The sequence below is a fragment of the Notothenia rossii genome (genome assembly GCF_949606895.1).
Source record: "Notothenia rossii genome assembly, chromosome: 4".
In the NCBI taxonomy this organism is placed as follows: domain Eukaryota; kingdom Metazoa; phylum Chordata; class Actinopteri; order Perciformes; family Nototheniidae; genus Notothenia; species Notothenia rossii.
Window position 1 is genome coordinate 33,509,000 of NC_136902.1, and position 19,665 is coordinate 33,528,664.

At 42.2% G+C, this 19,665-nt stretch overlaps 1 protein-coding gene across 9 annotated transcripts in view; it reads right to left on the bottom strand.

Annotated features, from left to right (window-relative positions):
* Window positions 1-587: 587 nt before the first annotated feature.
* tns2a (tensin 2a) overlaps window positions 588-19,665 on the bottom strand; it is a 79,843-nt gene continuing 60,765 nt past the window's right edge. For 7 of the 9 annotated variants that reach the window (XM_079677503.1, XM_079677500.1, XM_079677499.1 and 4 more), the window contains 16 exons: window positions 17,711-17,771; window positions 17,211-17,286; window positions 16,421-16,550; window positions 15,430-15,495; window positions 15,155-15,271; window positions 13,123-14,694; window positions 12,694-12,859; window positions 10,982-12,186; window positions 10,293-10,424; window positions 10,034-10,135; window positions 9,396-9,473; window positions 9,196-9,273; window positions 8,954-9,122; window positions 5,327-5,395; window positions 4,816-4,845; window positions 588-2,916 (listed from right to left, as the gene is read on the bottom strand). In XM_079677503.1, the coding sequence (XP_079533629.1) occupies window positions 2,778-2,916; window positions 4,816-4,845; window positions 5,327-5,395; window positions 8,954-9,122; window positions 9,196-9,273; window positions 9,396-9,473; window positions 10,034-10,135; window positions 10,293-10,424; window positions 10,982-12,186; window positions 12,694-12,859; window positions 13,123-14,694; window positions 15,155-15,271; window positions 15,430-15,495; window positions 16,421-16,550; window positions 17,211-17,286; window positions 17,711-17,771 (4,190 nt within the window). In that variant the 3' untranslated portion in view covers window positions 588-2,777. The remainder of the gene's footprint in view (window positions 2,917-4,815; window positions 4,846-5,326; window positions 5,396-8,953; window positions 9,123-9,195; window positions 9,274-9,395; window positions 9,474-10,033; window positions 10,136-10,292; window positions 10,425-10,981; window positions 12,187-12,693; window positions 12,860-13,122; window positions 14,695-15,154; window positions 15,272-15,429; window positions 15,496-16,420; window positions 16,551-17,210; window positions 17,287-17,710; window positions 17,772-19,665) is intronic. The other 2 variants (XM_079677501.1, XM_079677502.1) reach the window with 2 other exon arrangements.

Consider the following 19,665-nt stretch of genomic DNA (forward strand, 5'->3'; position numbering starts at 1 on the left):
GTCCTTTAGCTCACCTGAGCCTCTCAGTCTGGAGAGCTCTCCTCCAGCTTGTTGTGGAACAAACTATCGAAAGCCAAAGGTGCCATAATACGCCCGTATGTTCGTCCGTAGTTTCGCACCAACTTACGGGGACGGGGAGGCCCGTAAGTTGGTGCGAAACTACGGACGAACATACGGGCGTATTATGGCACTTTTGGCTTTCGATACTCTCGCTCTCGCTCTCTCTCTCACGTCTAGGTTTGCCTGAAAAAATATGGGTATATTGGTATGAAATTGAGGTATGGAATTAATCTGCAAATTGTCTGATTCAAAAATAGACCAAACCTTTTTTATGGATTTTTGTATCGATGCTGTTTTTTGAAGCAGTTCTGATCACAGGCTGGTTAAGGGGAGTGAGAATTCAGCTGTCAGTTATTTAATTAAAAAAGTCAATGAAATAGTTTTTCAAAAATTGTGAAACACCACAACCAGAATAGTAGAAATTAGTTTTTTAGGTGGATCAGTCCAGTGGTATACAAGACTAGCTGCAGACAGAAAGAGAGGAAGATACAAACATGGACACACAAAAAAAGCTGAACACAGAGCACTTTAGGTACCACATCAATTCTGTTTAATCTATTCTTCATTTTTTGGCATACAAAATAGCATAATGTCCTTTATAAACAAACACGTTTCCTTTTTTTATATCTCATACACGGTCCTATAGCTGCATGTGAAAATATATTACTACATAATATAGAGATCAACAAGAAAAAACAGACCACAATATATTATCGCTGTAATACAAGTAGTGTTTTTCTACGTTTCAAGGCAACACACTAAAATAAATGCATAGAGTAAAAACACAAGAAGCAATAAGTACAAAAATATAGCAGGATAAAAAGCTTATTAATACAAGAGTGCTTTGTCTTTGGTTAAGTACGTCTGTCTTTAGGCCACTGCTTTGCTTTGTGTGTGTTTACCGGCCTGCTCTTTGTTAACTTAATGTTTTATACTGAATTTGGTAACACGGCAACGGTGCGTTTGAACACTTTACGTCCTTCCCCATCTAGCTTTTCCCCCCATGTCACATACATATCTTTAAAAATGGACGTTAACTAAAACCTTACCCGAAATACCCTCGACACACGCATGCCACTACCTCGCACACACACAGGCCTCTACCCCGCACACACACACAGGCCTCTACCCCGCACACACACACAGGCCACTACCTCGCACACACACAGGCCTCTACCCCGCACACACACACAGGCCACTACCTCGCACACACACTCGTTAAAAGTTAAAAACCTCACATTCATGTTTACTTTCATCAGAGAGTTATGTCTCTTCCTCGCTCCGATGTAATAAGTGTATGTGATTGTCGGTTATGATTAAAGCTGTTATAATGAAGGCAAGAGTGACTGTAACTGCTCGGTACAGACATGTCAATACCTGCAAATCTCAAAAATATAGAAACGTAATAACATTATCAGGGCTTTGGTCACTTTATAACAGAATATTCTGTTATTAAAGGAAGTTCCTATGTCTTAATGTTCAGGATTTTCACCCCCAAAACAGTGCACGGAAATGTCCTCTTTATAATATCTTCCCACAGTCTGATGTGTGTGTAATTTAAAGCTCCTTCAGTCATGATAAAAGTTGTATTCAACCACGGGCCTGTTTCACAAAGTGAGTTAAACGTAGTCGGTAACTCTGGAAAACTGGTATCATGAAGCTGTAACAACCACAAAACAAAGCTCCTGGAACCTTAGAATCAATTCATGAATATTTCTAAATACAACTCACTATTGAAGAGCTACATTTAAGGAACAAAAGTGTAAGATAAGTTTAAGAATCCAAAATATCTGGTCTACCAGATTCAGATGTTTCTTGTCGTGATTGGTGCACTAAACCATGTGACATCACCTTTTTTTAAAACCGAGCCCCCCCACTTTAGGATTAGTTAGAACATCTGAAAAAGTGAGATTATGTGGCCTTTGATATGACATTTATAAAAATAAAGATGTCTAAAAGGTAATTGTGATATTACACAAATCATCAATATATTCATTCTTATGTCCAAATATTATAGGTTACAGCTTTTACTACTGTGGGACTAAATGGTTATTTAAAAGACACAGTCAAAAACAAGCTTCTCTTCCAGTTTCTACAGCGACGTTACCAGCCGTTTGCGGATTTACCTTCTTTTTTTTTTTAAACTTGAAGCGCTCGGCCACACAAAAAAGTACACTTTATACTGTGTGTAAGAGGTCTGACTATGGGTTTGAATCTGATTCTCTGAACTCTGTTACCAGGTAACCATGGTGTTCTACCCTGGTTAAGAGTAGGTTAGCTTCATGATGCCTTATGGCCCAAGATAGCTGAATTTCCCCTCAGTCTCTCTTCATGAAACAGGCCCCTCTTAGACGCAGAACATTTCGATTTGTTCTTGTAAATCCACTGTTGTAGAAGTTTTCTCTGAAGCCTCCTTGTCTTTGGAGGAGCTGTAACACTTTACATCATGGCTTAGTTTAATTCACAACAGTTCCTCCAATGATAACGTACTATATGAGAAAAATAAAAAGTAGTGTTGTATTGTCAACAGCCCTCTAGGAGCAGACAGTAAACCCAGCATACCTTTCGAAAATGTCTTTACACCAATTGATGGACGTTGGTGTCAGGGCCCAGACTCTGAAAACACTCTCACTGAGTCGTTACAATGCATAACAAGCTTTATATATGCATCTCCATGCCACTGCCCATCTGCTCTGGCTTCCGTCTCTTTCGTCCCTCTATCGGCGCTGAGACAACATGACCTTGTTGATGAAGTTGACGATGGCGGAGGCGGGTTGTTCCGGGTCCATCTCTGCGAACAGGTGGCACACGTTCTCTGCCACACTTCCTGGCTTCCTGGCTACAAAACCAAACACCCTGAGGGGAGAAAGGTGGAGGAAGAGAAAGCATGTGAAGACGTAGCCTATCTGAGATAAATCATAATTTAATAAATAAATAACAAGTGAAAGGGAGAAACATTGTGTCTAGTACTCCAAGTCTCTCTGTAACAGCTAGACCCTCCAGACAAACGCGATTCTGCGATCGCAGAATTTACCGCATAATCAGCAAAATGGCGCAGATTTAAAAAAAGGCCGCATATTTATCAAAAGGCCGCATAATCTCATCTCATTTACCGACGAACATTTCTACTAAAGACCGGGCAAAAAGTGTGGGGAAACTATTCTGCACCCCGTGCAACTGTGTGTTGGAGCATAAGAGAAAATTGACGGTGACGACCCACTTTGATTCATTCAAACATTCGAAAATGCTTTCTGCTGCTGCGGACAAGAAAGCCAAACAACTCACGTTCACCGAGGCATCAACCTCCAAAACCCTTTCGAGGGCTACAAGAAACGAAGTGAGTAGCCTACAAGATTGAAGCTGCAGATAACGAACGAGTAAATGAAAACAGAATGAGGCGGAGAAGTGTGTGTGTGTGTGTGTGTGTGTGTGTGTGTGTGAGAGTGTGTGTGTGTGTGTGTGTGTGTGTGTGTGTGTGTGTGTGTGTGTGTGTGTGTGTGTGTGTGTGTGTGTGTGTGTGTGTGTGTGTGTGTGTGTGTGTGTGTGTGTGTGTGTGTGTGTGTGTGTGTGTGTGTGTGTGTGTGTGTGTGTGTGTGTGTGTGTGTGTGTGTGTGTGTGTGTGTGTGTGTGTGTGTGTGTGTGTGTGTGTGTGTGTGTGTGTACCTGGGTGTGTGTGTGAGTGAGATTAAAATAGCCCAATTGCTTTTACAATAAATAAACATTGAAGTTGTTTAATTGAATAGTAAAGGGGTTTAACGTTAGTGGCAGGTTTTGTGTGAGAGAGAATAAATAAGACAGCCCAATATTAAACATTTTTTTTATTCTTTTCCCCCGCATATTTAACATATTTTGCAACTTTCCGCATATTTCGCAACTTCCCGCAATTTCACCGCATAAAAAACCCGCATGTTTAATCGCATAATCAAGGATTTTAGCCCGCATAATCAAGGATTTTAGCCCGCATACTCAAGGAATTTAGCCCGCATAATCAAGGATTTTTGCCCGCGTTTTTCTGGAGGTCTAGAGTATACAGAAGTCCTGAGGAACAAGTGTGATTTTATTCATTTTGTTGTGACCTTTTCTACTGTAGGTCCGATCTAAATTGTTTACGACTGAAACCTTTGGTCCCCGGTTAATTGTTAAAAGGTCATTCATTTTTCTACTTTTCTTAGTTTCCTTTAAAACAGGTGAAAAAGTTTAGTTTTTGTGGGAATATTATTTCAGTGTTTGATAATCATTTCAGCTACAAGAGGCTTATTATTAGGGTTCATGGAAAAACTGAGAACATTTATGGTTTTTAGCTATTTAGAACAAAACATTTATTTCACATGTTAATAAGTAATGAGTAAATAATAAGCCATTTAGAATAATTATTTTCTTGCAAAACATGTTTTCCTCCTGTTTCAGAGATTCTATGTAAATAAATACATAAGATCATCTCTGTAAAACTTTTTTTAACTCTTTAGATCACATTTCAAATGAATTGGGAACAAATATAACTTGCCTCTGAGGGCTTCCGTAGCGTCAACTACAATGAAACAATCAGTATTATGTAATAATGGGCGATGTAAGATTTGATTTAGTTAAATCATGTTTGCTGGAATAAATTTGACAAGGCTCACACACAATCTGATGTCATGCAGAGCTCGGACTCCGGGGTGAATCTGAACGCCCATTTTAAAATACACACATGTATTGCATACACTCTTACTATTTCCCTGTTACATAGAAATTATACACAAACAGAGCACTTACTTAACAGCCTTGTTGTCTGAGTTAGTCCACCTGAAGCAGAGAGAGAAACCGGTCTCAGACACAGACACACACACACACGCGCACACACACACACACACACACACACACACACACACACACACACACACACACACACACACACACACACACACACACACACACACACACACACACACACACACACACACACACACACACACACACACACACACACACACACACACACACACACACACACACACACACACACACACACACAGCGATGCTAAACAAGCCAATGCAGCTGCAGCCTCAGCACACATCGCCTATTGTTTCTCATGCTTGCTAACACAGGCACTGATAAATAAAAACAGAGGTACAGATCCATGCGAGGGCTCACAGCAATATATGCAGTGGATGGTCATGGGAGCAGCACACACAACATTTGTTGGTGGGGATTTCTGCAGATTTGAGGTTAGTTATGGATCAAACCACAGCTACAAGAGCCCAGAAAGATAGCAACCGTCTTTACCTCCTGTCCTTGGGGTCGATGCTGCTGAAGGTTACACTGTTCACTGGGTAATGTCTCCTGAAGAAAACCCTAGAAGGAGAAAGATACAATAATGTGACACTTTGGCCTAATATTACTTTTGCTCATTTCTGACTGTATGCTTAAGGACCTCTTGTGGTGGAAACTACAAACCTCCTCACTCCTCTGAACCCACCAGTAGGGGCTGCAAGTGATCAACTGCTTTTAGAAGCAAAAGGCAAAGAACAAGCCTTACCTCTAGTCAGTTCTGGACAACATGTTGGACATTAGTCAGTAAGTGAGCCCGAAAAAACATCAAGTGTGTCCTGATACATATGTCTTATGCAGTTTGTAAGAGGGCAGAGTTCCTACTGCATTTGATCCTAAGAAACTACATGATGATCGTATGACTTCACTTCAACACCTCTAAGCTAAAGGCGGCTAATTTTCTGCGTTGTGACGTTTATTAATCTCATTTAGCCTCTTGTTAGCAACTGCTGTTTTTTAGGCATGCTAAAGTATCAACCAAGTCTCATGGCATTTCGTGTTCACCAACACGATTTTTAATCTATTGATTCGTGTTCACCAACACGATTTTCCCCTTTTTTTCGTGTTGCACAGCACGATTTTAAAAGCAATGTATTTCTACTGGTAATGTGTTTCGTGCCTGCAGCACGTCTTTTTCTCCGGTCGGGTCGTGGAAGACCGGAAGCTGTGTGGTTCATAAAAACATGTTCTTACCCAATATCAAGCCACAATTATTGCTTTTATTTTAAATCGTATAATTTCGGACTTTTGTTTCCGTCTGTGAGGAAAATAAATGGGGCTCAGAGCCTCAGAACACTGAAATCTGTATTTTTTAAATCTTTTTTTCTTCTAATTTGTTATTCTTTTCAAAATAACACACTGTTATTTACTCACCAATAACACACAATTATCCTTGCTTTTATTTATTGGTTTAATTCCATAATCTCTGGCTTTTTTGGCGTCCTTCAGGAACTGAATTTCAAAATAAAAATAACCGGAAACAGACGTAGGCATTTCGAGCGCTAACCCAAGATCCTCAGCTATGGTTTAAGCTCGCTGATTGGATGGTTTAGCCGCAATGCATGCTGGGATTTGGTGTTTATATGATATGAAATCCGGAAAACATTTTAAAAGAATAAAATAATACTTAATTCCGAGTGTTCTTGCTTTTCTCTTTGAAAGTCATCACATAACGGCATTGTAATACACGGTTCGGCTGCATTACATATTACAGATCTGCCGTAGTTCTCTATTTATAGAGCCCTGATGAGAAGACCTTTGGAAAAACTGGAAGAAATGCCGCCGAAACTGAATACTTGACGTGGATCATAAATATATCAACAATTAAACAACATCTTCAATTTCTCTTCACACAATACGTCTCCTTGCAGTATCAACCTTAATTCGGCGGACTTTTATATTTGATCTAATTCGTAGATAGGTTATATTTACACCATAACGGTGCACAGCTGATATAAAAGGACTTTGATTTTCTTTGAATATAAGAATGTAAATACTGAGTCTGAAATAGTATAGCAATATGCTATAAAATTAAGTGAAAACATGAATAAAACTACACATCTTCAGATGTTGTACATACATAAGTGTCCTACACTAATAATACAAAGTTATTATAGCTGTGTGTAACTTGTGTGCACCGCCTAGTGGTTAAAGCACGTTATTTAATTATTGTTTTTATGTGTTATATTTGATTACAGAAATATTAAGAGTACATACTTTCATAGGGGGAAAGTAGAAGGTCAATGATAGAAATATAGAATATAAAAAATTAAGAAGATACCGTAAGTGATCTCTACAATAAAACAGTTTAGAGCAGGATGTACAAAGATATTAATATGAGGATGTGCAAAACAGAAAAACGAATGAACCTTTATTTAAACATTAAATAATACTTTAGATTAACGTCCTCTTTTAAATAAGAAAAAAACTTTGGGGGTATCTACAGATAAATATTAAGCCTGACAAAGTACTTAACGTCTAATATATTGCTTTCCTGCAATGTTAACTATGTTAAAGCACTTATTTTAACTGATATTATACATATTAATTATCCTCTTATGTATGTAGATAGTACTGTATAAGAAATGTGCAGAATATGACAGTTTAATGGTGGAGGTATTCACATATTGATAGATGTCTTGTAATGTGCTGTTGAGGAACCTGTGACCCAAGATTTTCATACATTGCATACACCGTAGTTGTGTATATGATAAGTCAATAACCTTTGGAAATCTTGAAAGGGATGTGCAAAATAGCCATTATACAGTCTTTAATTAACTATTAGTAGAGAGTAACGAGTAATGAATATACTTTATTACTCGTTTCCATTCATGTCAATTGCAGATAAATGTTTAGTCTTCTCAAGCACCAACTATCAAATATCTCTCCTGATTGTTGGCACTTGGCAATCAGGTTAACCTCTGTATTGTGGAGTAGAATTACAAAGTAACAATGATCTGTCACGTGGGTATATATTAATGCTGCGCATTATGGACACAAGCGATTTTCACCCATTTATTAATTATATGTTTTACATTTGATAACACCAATGTGTTTAATACTGGCAACTTCTAATTGTGGGAAAAACGAAAACGTTCAGTAGAGACGTCCCATGGAACATTTTGCGAAACACAATTGCCAGCATGTGTAGTTCTGGGGGGGGGCGTTCGATTCCAGTTTTGGATAGTCTGGCGTGGTTTTGTTCCATTTCAAACAGCTGTTTGACGCTCGGCGTAACCTTGGCGCACTGCCACTCCAACATCCAATCCCAGCGCTTGAAGATTAATCACGGGGACTGTAGTCCTAAACGATAGCTGGGGATTATGGGTAGTGTAGTGTCTTCGGCCATCCTAAACTCCTAGAGGCCTACGTGTTTCCAGTTATTTTTATTTTGAAATTCAGTTCCTGACGGACGCCAAAAAAGCCAGAGATTATGGAATTAAACCAATAAATAAAAGCAAGGATAATTGTGTGTTATTGGTGAGTAAATAACAGTGTGTTATTTTGAAAAGAATAACAAATTAGAAGGAAAGATTTAAAAATACAGATTTCAGTATTCTGAGGCTCTGAGCCCCATTTATTTTCCTCACAGACGGAAACAAAAGTCCGAAATTATACGATTTAAAATAAAAGCAATAATTGTGGCTTGATATCGAGTAAGAACATGTTTTTATGAACCACACAGCTTCCGGTCTTCCACGACCCGACCGGAGAAAAAGACGTGCTGCAGGCACGAAACACATTACCAGTAGAAATACATTGCTTTTAAAATCGTGCTTTGCAACACGAAAAAAATGAGAAAATCGTGTTGGTGAACACGACTCAATAGATTAAAAATCGTGTTGGTGAACACGAAATGCCATGAGACTGGGTTGAAAGTATCAGACGGTCACCAGTGGGAAGTTTATTGTAGTATTTTATGTCGTAGAAAAAAGTTAATCTTGAAAGCTTGCCTAACCACAGACCTTATTTAGGCAATACAAATACAAACTTCAAAGAATGATTGACTTTAAGATGAGGGAGCCAGGAAGTGCTACAATGCTAACACATGTTTAAGCTGTAATCCTCCAGGGACTCTGGTACCTGCGCTGGCTGTCGGTCAGCGTGATGCCCTGCGATGTCACCTTGAACTGGACCAGGGTGGCAGCGGGACGAGGGTTACGACCCAGGGAGGCATCTGTTGCCTTGGCGATGGCCTGGGGGCCGGTGAGAGACTCTGTTTCCACGGAGTTCAGGTAGAGGACGTTACAGGCTGAGGGACAGACAGAGAGGTGAGCATCATGAACACACCTCACAGGGTCCTGTTAGAGGAAGAGAGGGGTCACCTGCTCCTTGCTTCAGCAGGTCAGCAGCCGTGCTGATGTTATTCACCGGGAGAACCTCCGGAGCCTCTCCTATCAGATCTGAGAGGGATAAGAAGCAATCATATCAGATGAAAATTGCATTACCTAAAAAAAATAAGCAGGTGATTAATTGATGATACAGATATTTTTGAAGTTGCTCCTGCTTACAAAAAAGTACAAACCTTTTTCTGGGATCTTGAGAGCGGAGGGTAGGGAGATGGGCGTGATGGAGTGTTGGTAGACCAATGCAGACAGGCTCCCTGTGGATGACAGTACAAATATATTACATTCCCCAGAGGTCAATAATGGTCTTTCCTTAAGCTGCCTTAGAGCCCCTGAGATTTTAATCATTTTCGAAAAAAACACCTATTCAAAATTCCACTTTTAAAAACTGTAATGAAACCTAATATTGTAATACTTTGAATAATGTTATATTATGTCCTGACTGATACTGTTGCAATACAGTTATACTTTTAAGGTGAGTCATTTTTATTAGAACTGATTTTTTTATATGTATGAATATGTAGAGTTCTATCCATTTGACAAAAATACAATTGAATACGTAGTAACTTAAAGTGGTTTCTGAATGCATTACATTATGGATAAAAGATGTAGGAACATTGTATTACTTTATTCGTAACATAATTTTGTCTAAATATAATATTGATCAGGTTGATTGCAATTTTATTTTTTATTTAGTTGACATTGTCAGGAAATGATTACATTATTGGGTGCTGCATGCCCCATTATTGGCTTTTCAATCTTTTCCCATGAGACACAGATATGAAAAGCATTCTGAAGCTGGTTCAGGAAAACATACCGAAGTAGGGCTCGTTCTGACATCCTTTAATCTTGACTCCCCGAAGGCCCGTCTCTATCAGGAAGTGTCTGACCAGCTGTTCCAGAGGGTCGCTCACTGAAACTGCACAGATTCACTTTAAACAAGGGTTATTGTCTACCTACGGACAAAGCAACTGCCACATCAAATGTAATATCAAATAGCCTGGCTAGTCTGTGGAGAGGAGAGTAAAGGAGAGAATGTAAATATTTCATTTTTAAATGACGCAAACCCTTTTTACCCTTGCTGTTGTGGTTGTTTGCATTGGGAGGGGGTGTAGCCACCTTCAGGGCCAGGCCGTAGGCCCCCTGGAAAGAGTTGCTGTCCCTGATCAGGAAGGTTCCTGGCTCTCTCTCCTTCAGGGCTGCAATTGCTGCGAGAAAACACAACCAACATGTTCATATATCTACTGAAATGTGTCTGATCATAGCAAATGTACGGAAGCCCTGGCAGGCAAACACAATTCAGAAAAAAGGCTGGTCTAGTGGTTTTCTCCGCTCTTATTATTATACTCTAGAGCAGGTGGAAAAAAGTAAAATAGTGCTTGAAGCATTTGCATCTTCTTCAAATTTGGTTCTAAAAGTAATATATTTATTAGATAGTAAGTCATGTACCATTACTGTCATGTTTTGGCCAGAAATGTATTTTAATCTGCCACTTTTAGGACACGTTCATTCACTTAGGTTAGGACATACAACAAGATTCAGTTTTACTTTTTCATTTGAATTAGAAACTAAATCAACCTAGAAAAATATATGTTCCCCACCTGCGTAACAGGTTTAAATAAAAAAAAATCACACAGTAACCGAAACAAATATGATTTTGAAAATGGATTGTCACTAGAAGAGTGTCCGTACAAACAAAACCTTCAGTCATAATTAAGCAAAAGAACATCAGAGTAATGAAAGAGTTCCCTCTTCTCAGACCTACCTTGCTCTCTGGAGATGCCGGCTTTGTACCAGAACTTGGAACTGTCCTGGACAAACTTCACACTGACCCTGTTCTCGCTCTCCACCGACGCCGCTGCATCATTTTTGCCTGCTGGGGCTGCAATCTCCCCCACGGTGGGAGAGAATGTGACATGGTGCTGATGCTGGGCGGTGCTGCCGTTGGAGGGAGTCACGTTTCCTCCAGCTGTCCTCAGAGTTCCTACGCTGTCGTTGGGGGAACCTGGCTGGACCGGGAGGTGGCGCTTCTCTGGCAGAGGTGGCTGGGGGTGAGGCAGCGGGATGGAGATGGTGGAATAGTTGGAGTAGGAGGATGGATAGAGCTGAGTGGGGTGAGCTGAGTAGCAGGGCCTCTTGTTGGTGCCCAGTGCAGAGGAGTGTCCGGCAGCGCTGTGCTCCATGCCTGGGTAGTGGTGGTGTTGGGGTCCGTGCTGGATGTGGTTCGGATGATGGGGGTCTGACCCACTCAACATCAACCTCCTACCCAAAGTGGCAAAGCCCGGAACTGGGGTGTCAGAGATTGGGGAGCCCTCCCCGCTGCTGGAGGCTGGCTGTGGGGGTGATGATGATGAAGCTTTGTGAGGAGATGCAGGAGCAGGCGTTGTGTTCGGGGTCATTGGTTTTTCCGTTTCTGGTTGAGATGGTTGAGAAGGTCCATTGACCTGTGCTGAGGTCTGTCTGGCGCCTTGGGTTTGGCTCTGAGTCTGGGGCACTGTCTGTTCCCCATTGGATGCTAGATCAGCAGCTTCTGAAGGATGGGGGGTCTGGACTGTGATGTCAGGTTGTGGGGTTGTACCTGGTACAGACGAAGCACGGAAAGGGGATGAAGGAGCCTGGCAGAGGGCCTGGTTTGTTGTGTTCGGTGTTGCAGAATCAAAAGAAGAAGTGTTCTGCGTCGTCAAAGCTGACGGTGTGTTTGGGCTACAGTGATGCTGTTGGGGGGCAGTGAGGGAGCGGTCAGGGGGTGCAGTGCAGTGGTTCTGGGGTAGAACAGGTGCAGCTATGTTTGGTTGTGTTTCTTTGGTTGTCTGCGGTAGCGATGGCAGGTCTGTGCTGCTTCTTTGGCTTTCCAGGGATTGGACGATGATATCCGCACGATGGTGTCCCTCCTGGGGCTGGGGGGCCTCGTAGTCACTGCTGAGGATGTCTGTGGTCCGGATCTCGTACTCTCTTCCTTCTGGACTGGGGCTTCAATGGACACAAAAGAGAATTACTATCACAGTAATAACCAATGTTTCTAAAAGTTCTTATTTGACATCCTTTATTGAATCTTTATTCTTATCAATACTCCATGTTGATCTTTCCGTAACCTGCAACTTGTATCTGGATATCGTTCTTGGATAATATACACCTGATGATGAAAGAATGTGTGGAATGGGATCAGCCAGATCAGCTTTCTGAAGGTGGTCTGGCTCTCATTGTGATCAGATCTCTTCCAGGTGTGAATAAAGTCTCATCAAAATCTAAAGAAATAATGCGGGCCAAGTCATGATAACAAGGTTTCTTATTTATAGCAGATACCAGGCTGTGTTTAAGATGGAGTCAGTGTATTGCCAACAGAAGACATTGGACAACAAGACTATGATGGACATCTTGAAGTACTTCAGACCATCCAAACGTTCCCTTTCCCTGACAGTGAAGATAACTCAAACTGACACTACTGTCCCTTTAAGTGAAAGAGTGAGCGTTGAATACCTCTCCTGTGTGCGTAGCGGGCTGCTGGTGTGTACAGGAGTTGGCGGTCCAGACATGTCAGACGGCGTGGAGCATGGTGCATGGTTGTCTCTGTGGACCCTCTTAAAGGAACCGTGGGTAATGTGATCTCTCCAGCCCACACTTTCCCCGGAACTACGAAGGCCGTCTGAAAAGGAAGGGAACGATAGAACACATTCATAACAACGTAAAGTCAGTACACATATTATTTGTATATTTGGGGTTATAAGATATTCTTTACTGCCAATGTTTGCTTTGGTGGCAGATTGAGACAATTTGTGAGTTAAGTGTATGGCATCTGTCTAGTTTAGCGTAAATGATTCAGTGCAGGCTGTTGTTGATTGTGGATCATTTATACACTCTGTTATGGGAAAACACAAGTCTGAAGGTCTCTGTTTCACCGTGACTCACCAGTGTGTGAGTCAGAGCCGTATGACTGCTGTGAGTCCGGATGGTGGTGGTGGTGGTGGTTATGCTCTGCTTGCCCGTTGCTATGGCTGCAGGGCCCTGTCATGGAGGAGGCCGGGGGAAGCGGGGACGTGGACTCGGACTGGTACCCAGAGGCGTAGCCCCTGCTTTCAGACGGTGAGGGCTGGTATGGGGAGCAGGGGCACACCTGGCGGGGCGTTTGGTATCCGCTGCTGCTGCTGCTGTACTTCAGGTCCAGGTGGGAGTGAGCGTTGGACCTCGACGCTTCTGGATAAGCAGGGTGACCCGATGGCAAGGGGTCAAACGTGAAGGCTGGGAGATCGTGACCCTGCGGACCATAGGAGGCTACGGTGGCCCTCCTGTGCCAATATTCGGCCTCTCTGTCCCTCTCCCACAGAAGCTCCGCCTCCCTGTCCCTCTCCCAGTGGAGGGACAACTCTCTGCCTCGTCTCAGCCCAGGATCCCTCTCCCAGTGGAGCTCTGACCCTCTGGGTATCTCTGCCTCCCTGGCTCTCCTAAGCCCCACCTCCCTTTGCTGAAGCTCCGCCTCTCTGTCCCAGTGGAAGCCGTCCCCTTGGTCCAGCCTCAAGCTGTGATAGGCCGCTGAGTCTTCTCTCCTGATGCCGCAGTCTCTGCAAGGGCATCCAGGGGGCGACATACCATCAATTAACATTATGTCATGGTAGGTCGGGCTGGTGGAGGGTTTGGGGTGGTGGGGGTGGGCATGGTGGAGGATGTGAGGTGGAGGAGGGGGATGATAGGGAGTGTAGTCATCTTCCCGACAGCAGACACGTCCTGGGGCAGACAGAGGGTGATGGAGCGGGTGGTTGTGAGAGTGAGGGGTGAGGTCTGGTGATGGGTAAGGGCAGATGTGTCGAGACGGGGGAGTCTCCGAGCAGGAGCGGTGCATGTAGTGCGGTGGGCCAGCCTGGCGGTCCCACACCAGATCTGGGGGTGGGAGGGTCTGGTGGGGGCTGTAGTGCTGGCACAGATCCATGTGGGACGGAGGAGCAGCCGGGTTGGGGCTGGTAGAAGGAGTCGCCCCGTGGTGCCCGTTGGTGCCGGGAGCGCGATCCAGGCAGTAACCATTAGGCATGAGGAGGGTGTGGTCACACCCGGGTTCCGCGCAGCGCTGTGACCGGTAACCGTCCCGGCAAGAACACGACCGGTTGAGCCTCAGCGTGCCCGTTCTCTCAGACGGCAAAGAATCTCCATCATCCAAGATGGCGGTCTCTCGCTCTCCATCTCGGTTCCCCTCTATCCCTCCCAAAAGACGTTCAAGCTCCAATCTTTCCTGTCTGGTTGGGGGCAGCGGGCGAACAGGCTCCTCCTTGCGCTCAGGATGGACGGATGATTGGTGCAAATGGTGGGAATGGGATGAGAGGGCGGAGTCAGAACCTTGAGCGATGAGACGATCTGACCTATCCTCTTCAAAGCCCCCCGCCGGGCTGCTGCCATTGGTTGAGGAGAGAGAACCAGAGCCGGGACCTCGACGCTTCTTTATCTGGGCGTACAGACTGCCATCTACTGGACCTCTGGTGTGGGCAATGTCTACTGTAGGAGAGACAGACAGAACAGCTCTCAAACTAAGAGATCTCATTGGCTACACATAAAGAGAGAAATGTGCCTGTCACTTGTAACTGAAACGTCAATGTAATAATGTCTGATGTTTGTTTTTTTCTTAGGGTTTGGCTGTCCTTTCATTAACCCCCACCCAATTGTTGTGCCGTTTGTTGGGGGGATTAACATTTGGAAAAACTACTGGGCCGACTAAATTAAATTTATTGAAAGAAGAATGCATTTCATTTTGCAGAGGGGGGGAATACTAATTAGTTTTTACTATCGTTATTGCGAAAAATAGATCTTTTTGGCTTGGCAAATATCTGCACTTTCTGAGTGCCCAACTAGTTTCTACTTGAGATCTGCTAGAAGTCTGTTACTAACTTACTTTGAACTATTCCTTATTAGTAATGCTTGAAATAAGGCTGAAGTTGGCTACGAAGAGAATAATTACCTTCCAGGCTGTCCTGGTATCGCTCGTTGAAGTTCTCATAGGAATCCCAGCGGACCAATGGGTCAGCAGTGTTGTAGTCGACAGTGACTGCCGGGTCGTTCTTATGGTACTCACGACCTGGGAAAGACATGTCCAATTTCCATTCATTTGCATTTGTAGTTGTATAGTCCGATTGAGCATTTACATGATATTGTCTTTGAAACCTTGGAAATATAGGAAGTGAACTTTAAATCTAGAAAAGGTAATAAGGAGAATTTGAAGAAGAGTGAACCAACCTTTGATTTTCTCAGGTCCAGAAGAGAAGACATACTCGACTGTGGCATCAGAGGGAAAACGCTCATCTGGGTTGAAGAAAAGGAAATACAAAACAACAGTGTGTTCATATATATTTTTCTAAAGCTTTATCTACTGAAATGGATTGGAATGGATGTCATTTCCAAGAGGAAATGAGCATTATTATTCTAGCCCTAATCCACAGAGCAGTGCTCAATGGGCCTCCTTTACAGTCTCTGAGGGATATTTGGAGACACTCCCTCCCTGCACACAGTACAACTCATTCTCTATATGCTCACCTCCAGGGAGCTGTAATAGTGTCCAGTATGGGGATTAAACTACCACTATTAAAGGATTTATTCAGCCACAGTAATGGGGCCATTTTAGGAAGCAAACGACTGTGAAGACATTCCCACAACGAGCCTTTCTAAACATTATGACAATCAGTAGTATGATGATTATCCTGCAACAATAGACAAGTTGTGCCCCCAGTCGATTTAAAGGTACAGTACACCTTAAAAAAAAAAAAGAAGATATTTTTCCTCTTACATGTACAGTAGTGATATTTTTCAATCTTGAACTTTCAAAGTGAGTTGCTGACTGTTCATGAATCATTTTATTAAGCGATAGTAAGCATAAAGATGTCCGCCTTGATACAGATATAGGCACTCGGCTTGTTGTGCTCAAAGCACAAAAAGTGCATTGGAAAAAATTCAACAAATATGTCTATTTTCAAAACATATGACAGAGATACCAAACATAATCCACAGCAGTTTAATGTAGGAACTGTTTTATTTCTACCAAACTACACAAGTACAACTAAGAACTGTGGCCGCCCAGAAGGAATGGGATAGGGTTGATGAATGTAGATCGGTAAACATATAACAAATAGGGGGAGCTGATATAGTGTAGCAATTATCCATTTCTTATATAAAAGAGGATTCTAAAACTCTTAGGAAATGCTCCATATAATATCCATCCATAGAAACTCACCAACACAAGCTTCGTCCAGCTCTCGTTTGCCAAACCACAGCTGGGAGCCGTGGATGGTGCAGGTGTGGAACTGCAGCCTGAACACCGTGTCTCTGTCTGCGCTCTGGACTCGCCTGTGGTAGCATTTGACCTGCAGGGGGCGGCAGAGAGGGAAGAGGGACGCAGCTCAGAATGCATGTGGGATACTGACGGGGTAAGTGTTACAAACTGATTGACACCTACACTTTGAAAATTACTGGATGCAAAAAGGACAAATTGTGATGCCTTGTTCACAAAACAAATGTGTATTGCAGAGAGGAGATTTGGCCTGTGGTGTTCGAGGTATTTAGATATTTTACGCAAGTGAAAGTAGTGTTACTTTTTCAGAAATACTCTGATACAAGCCCTGCATTCAATACCTTATGAGTAATATTACAAAAGCCTTAGCTTTCCAAATATACTTACAAAAAGTAATGCAGGATGCTGTACAATATGTTATTATATTATAATTATTGGTTTTACCATATAACCGGTGGGATTTTTATTCAATCAAACAAGGGATCAATAAAGCTTTTCTAAAATAATACATAATACATTATTTTACATTATATTTTGTATTATTAATTTGGAATCTACAAACTGACTCAGGTTATCAAGAAGAAATGTGTGGAGTAAAGAAATGGATTCTGGAAATACTGAAGGAAAGCACAAGTTACTTGGTTACAGTCTACAATTGCATATGGCATAAGAAAATATATCAGTTTATGTATTTAATCTAATTGTTTTTCATTTTCTTTCCATGTGTACTCACCATGATGTCGCCCTTTAGCAGCAGCGCAGGTTCGATGTTCACACAGAGACGCCTGCCTCCGGTCCCCTGAAGGTCACTGTAGACAACACACACACACACACACACACACACACACACACACACACACACACACACACACACACACACACACACACACACACACACACACACACACACACACACACACACACACACACACACACACACACACACACACACACACACACACACACGTTAAAGAACAGATGCAGTATGTCACCCAACTCCGAAAGACTGATTTATTTTGTTAGCATCATGTCATTGACTGCTATTCAAATAATTGATTGACAATGGTTATATTCATAACTTGAGATGAGTCATTGAGTTAAAAGCTGGATAGAAGAATAAAAAGGCCCTTTGTGTAATTTCCTCACATCTATCTCTTCAATTACTCTGTGACGATGTTTCAATCTAAGCTCATTAGGACCAACAAATGATTATATATCAGCCATGTGACTCACTATATGCCAGAAGTGTAGACCAGCTGCATGGACTGGTAGATCTTCAGGAAGGGGAAGTAACCTGGAGGAGGGGGAGAGATATTCAGACATAGCAAGCATTATCAACATGCAGATAGAGGAATGTGCCACCCCCTCCGTCTGGAATTGATCATCAGATTACAGATAAACAGAGGAGTGTGTGTGGGTGGAGGCTGCATGTGAGCTCTGCAGTCAGCAACATAGCTGTGATTCAGCAGGGAAACCTTTCAGAGCACCAAGATAAACAAACAGGCTGGGGAGCATAGAGGGTACACCTCAGTTTAGATAAGGAGTTTTACTGGTTAGCAAACTGTGCCAGTGTAATACTGATGACTTCGTGTGAACTGAAAAGCAAAAGGGACCTGAAAGAAGATTGGCCTTTTCTATTAAAGGTCCCATATTACACTATTTTTCAACAATATATTATAGGTCTCAGATATATACAAAACATGTCTCTGAAGTGTTTGGCTCGTAATACCAAACAAACAGATCATTGTAGCATCCCATAAACCCCTCTGTTTAAGCCCTGTTCCAAAAGTGCTGATTCTGTGCCGTAACTTTAAATGCTAATGAGATACTGGTAGTCGCGACCCTCTGAGAAGTGATTGGTTTAAAAAAACACAATGGGTGCGTTTCACTTCGGTTAAATGGATTCCTTGCATCCCTCACTTGCGTCGTTTCCCTGCGTTTAGTCCCTCCCACCAGGGACGCATGGAGAGACGTAAGGAAACCACGAAAAGCAGGGAAATGAGTTTTTAGAGCAATGGGACGTTGTTTCCTCCGGAGCGTCAAGTGAAGCGACGTTTGTGATGACGCCACATAGCTGATCGTTTGACAGCAGCTCGATCAGTGCATGCGCTGCATTGTCCAATCAGTGAGCGATACACAGTAAGGGGGCGGGGCGAGTGTCTGAGGATTTCACCGGAGGATGGTCTGGTAGTTCCTCGATTATCACTCCTCCGTTATCGCTCCTTGATCCTCGATCCTCGGTGCTCCGGCACAAATAAAGCCACTGGGACGGTACTCAAGATGGCGCAGATAAAAATCCACTTCCGGTGATACCGAGACCGAGGAGCGAGGAAATGAAAAATAAGAGAAGTGAAACGCACTCATTGGTGCTCTAGGAGGAAATTCAGGTGATAAGGTGGGCGGTGTTACCTTGGTTTGTTATTGGCTAATGGTTACACAACCCTAAAAACATTGTGACATTACAAAATGGCCAGAATCTAATTAGCTAATTTTCAGACAGGTTTTTATATGAATGGATCAGGACAAAAAGAGAAATAATATTGTTTCCTGAAACTTTCCGAATCTCTTAACACAGAGGGGACATATGAACAATTGGATTTTGCACAATAGGTGACCTTTAAGTTATTTTTTCATGCCACTATATAGGACTAAATCATTTATAATGGTACCGGCAGACATTTACATTTTTACAGGCAAGATTGGTATTCAGTTTAAAGGAAGCAGGAGGTGATGTGTGTTTGGATAATGCATTTGACGTTATACTGTATTTTGTGGTTATGGCTGATACTTGGGAAGGATCACCAATGAGACAAATAAAAAAATGTATCAAGACATACATTGCTAAATAGAGTGATAGAGCATGGGAAAACAAGAAAGACACCTTGGTAATAAAAGTTTTTTTTTATCTCTGGATTTTTAACCATTAAATCCATCCACACAAGTATTACAAGTCTCCTCAAATATGATTGCTATATAAATAAAGTCCAATCACAGTTTGTAAATGTACTTATCGTCAGTTCTAACCATTTCCTTTTTTTATCATTTATTCTTTTCATACAAAGGTATAGTTATTCTTTATGTAAAAGGACTATTTAATAATCATAGTTGTCATTAAAACATAGCACGATGAGTCGAAATATTGAAGTAGGCTGAATTGGATATCAATAAAAAAATGGAGGGTCAAATAA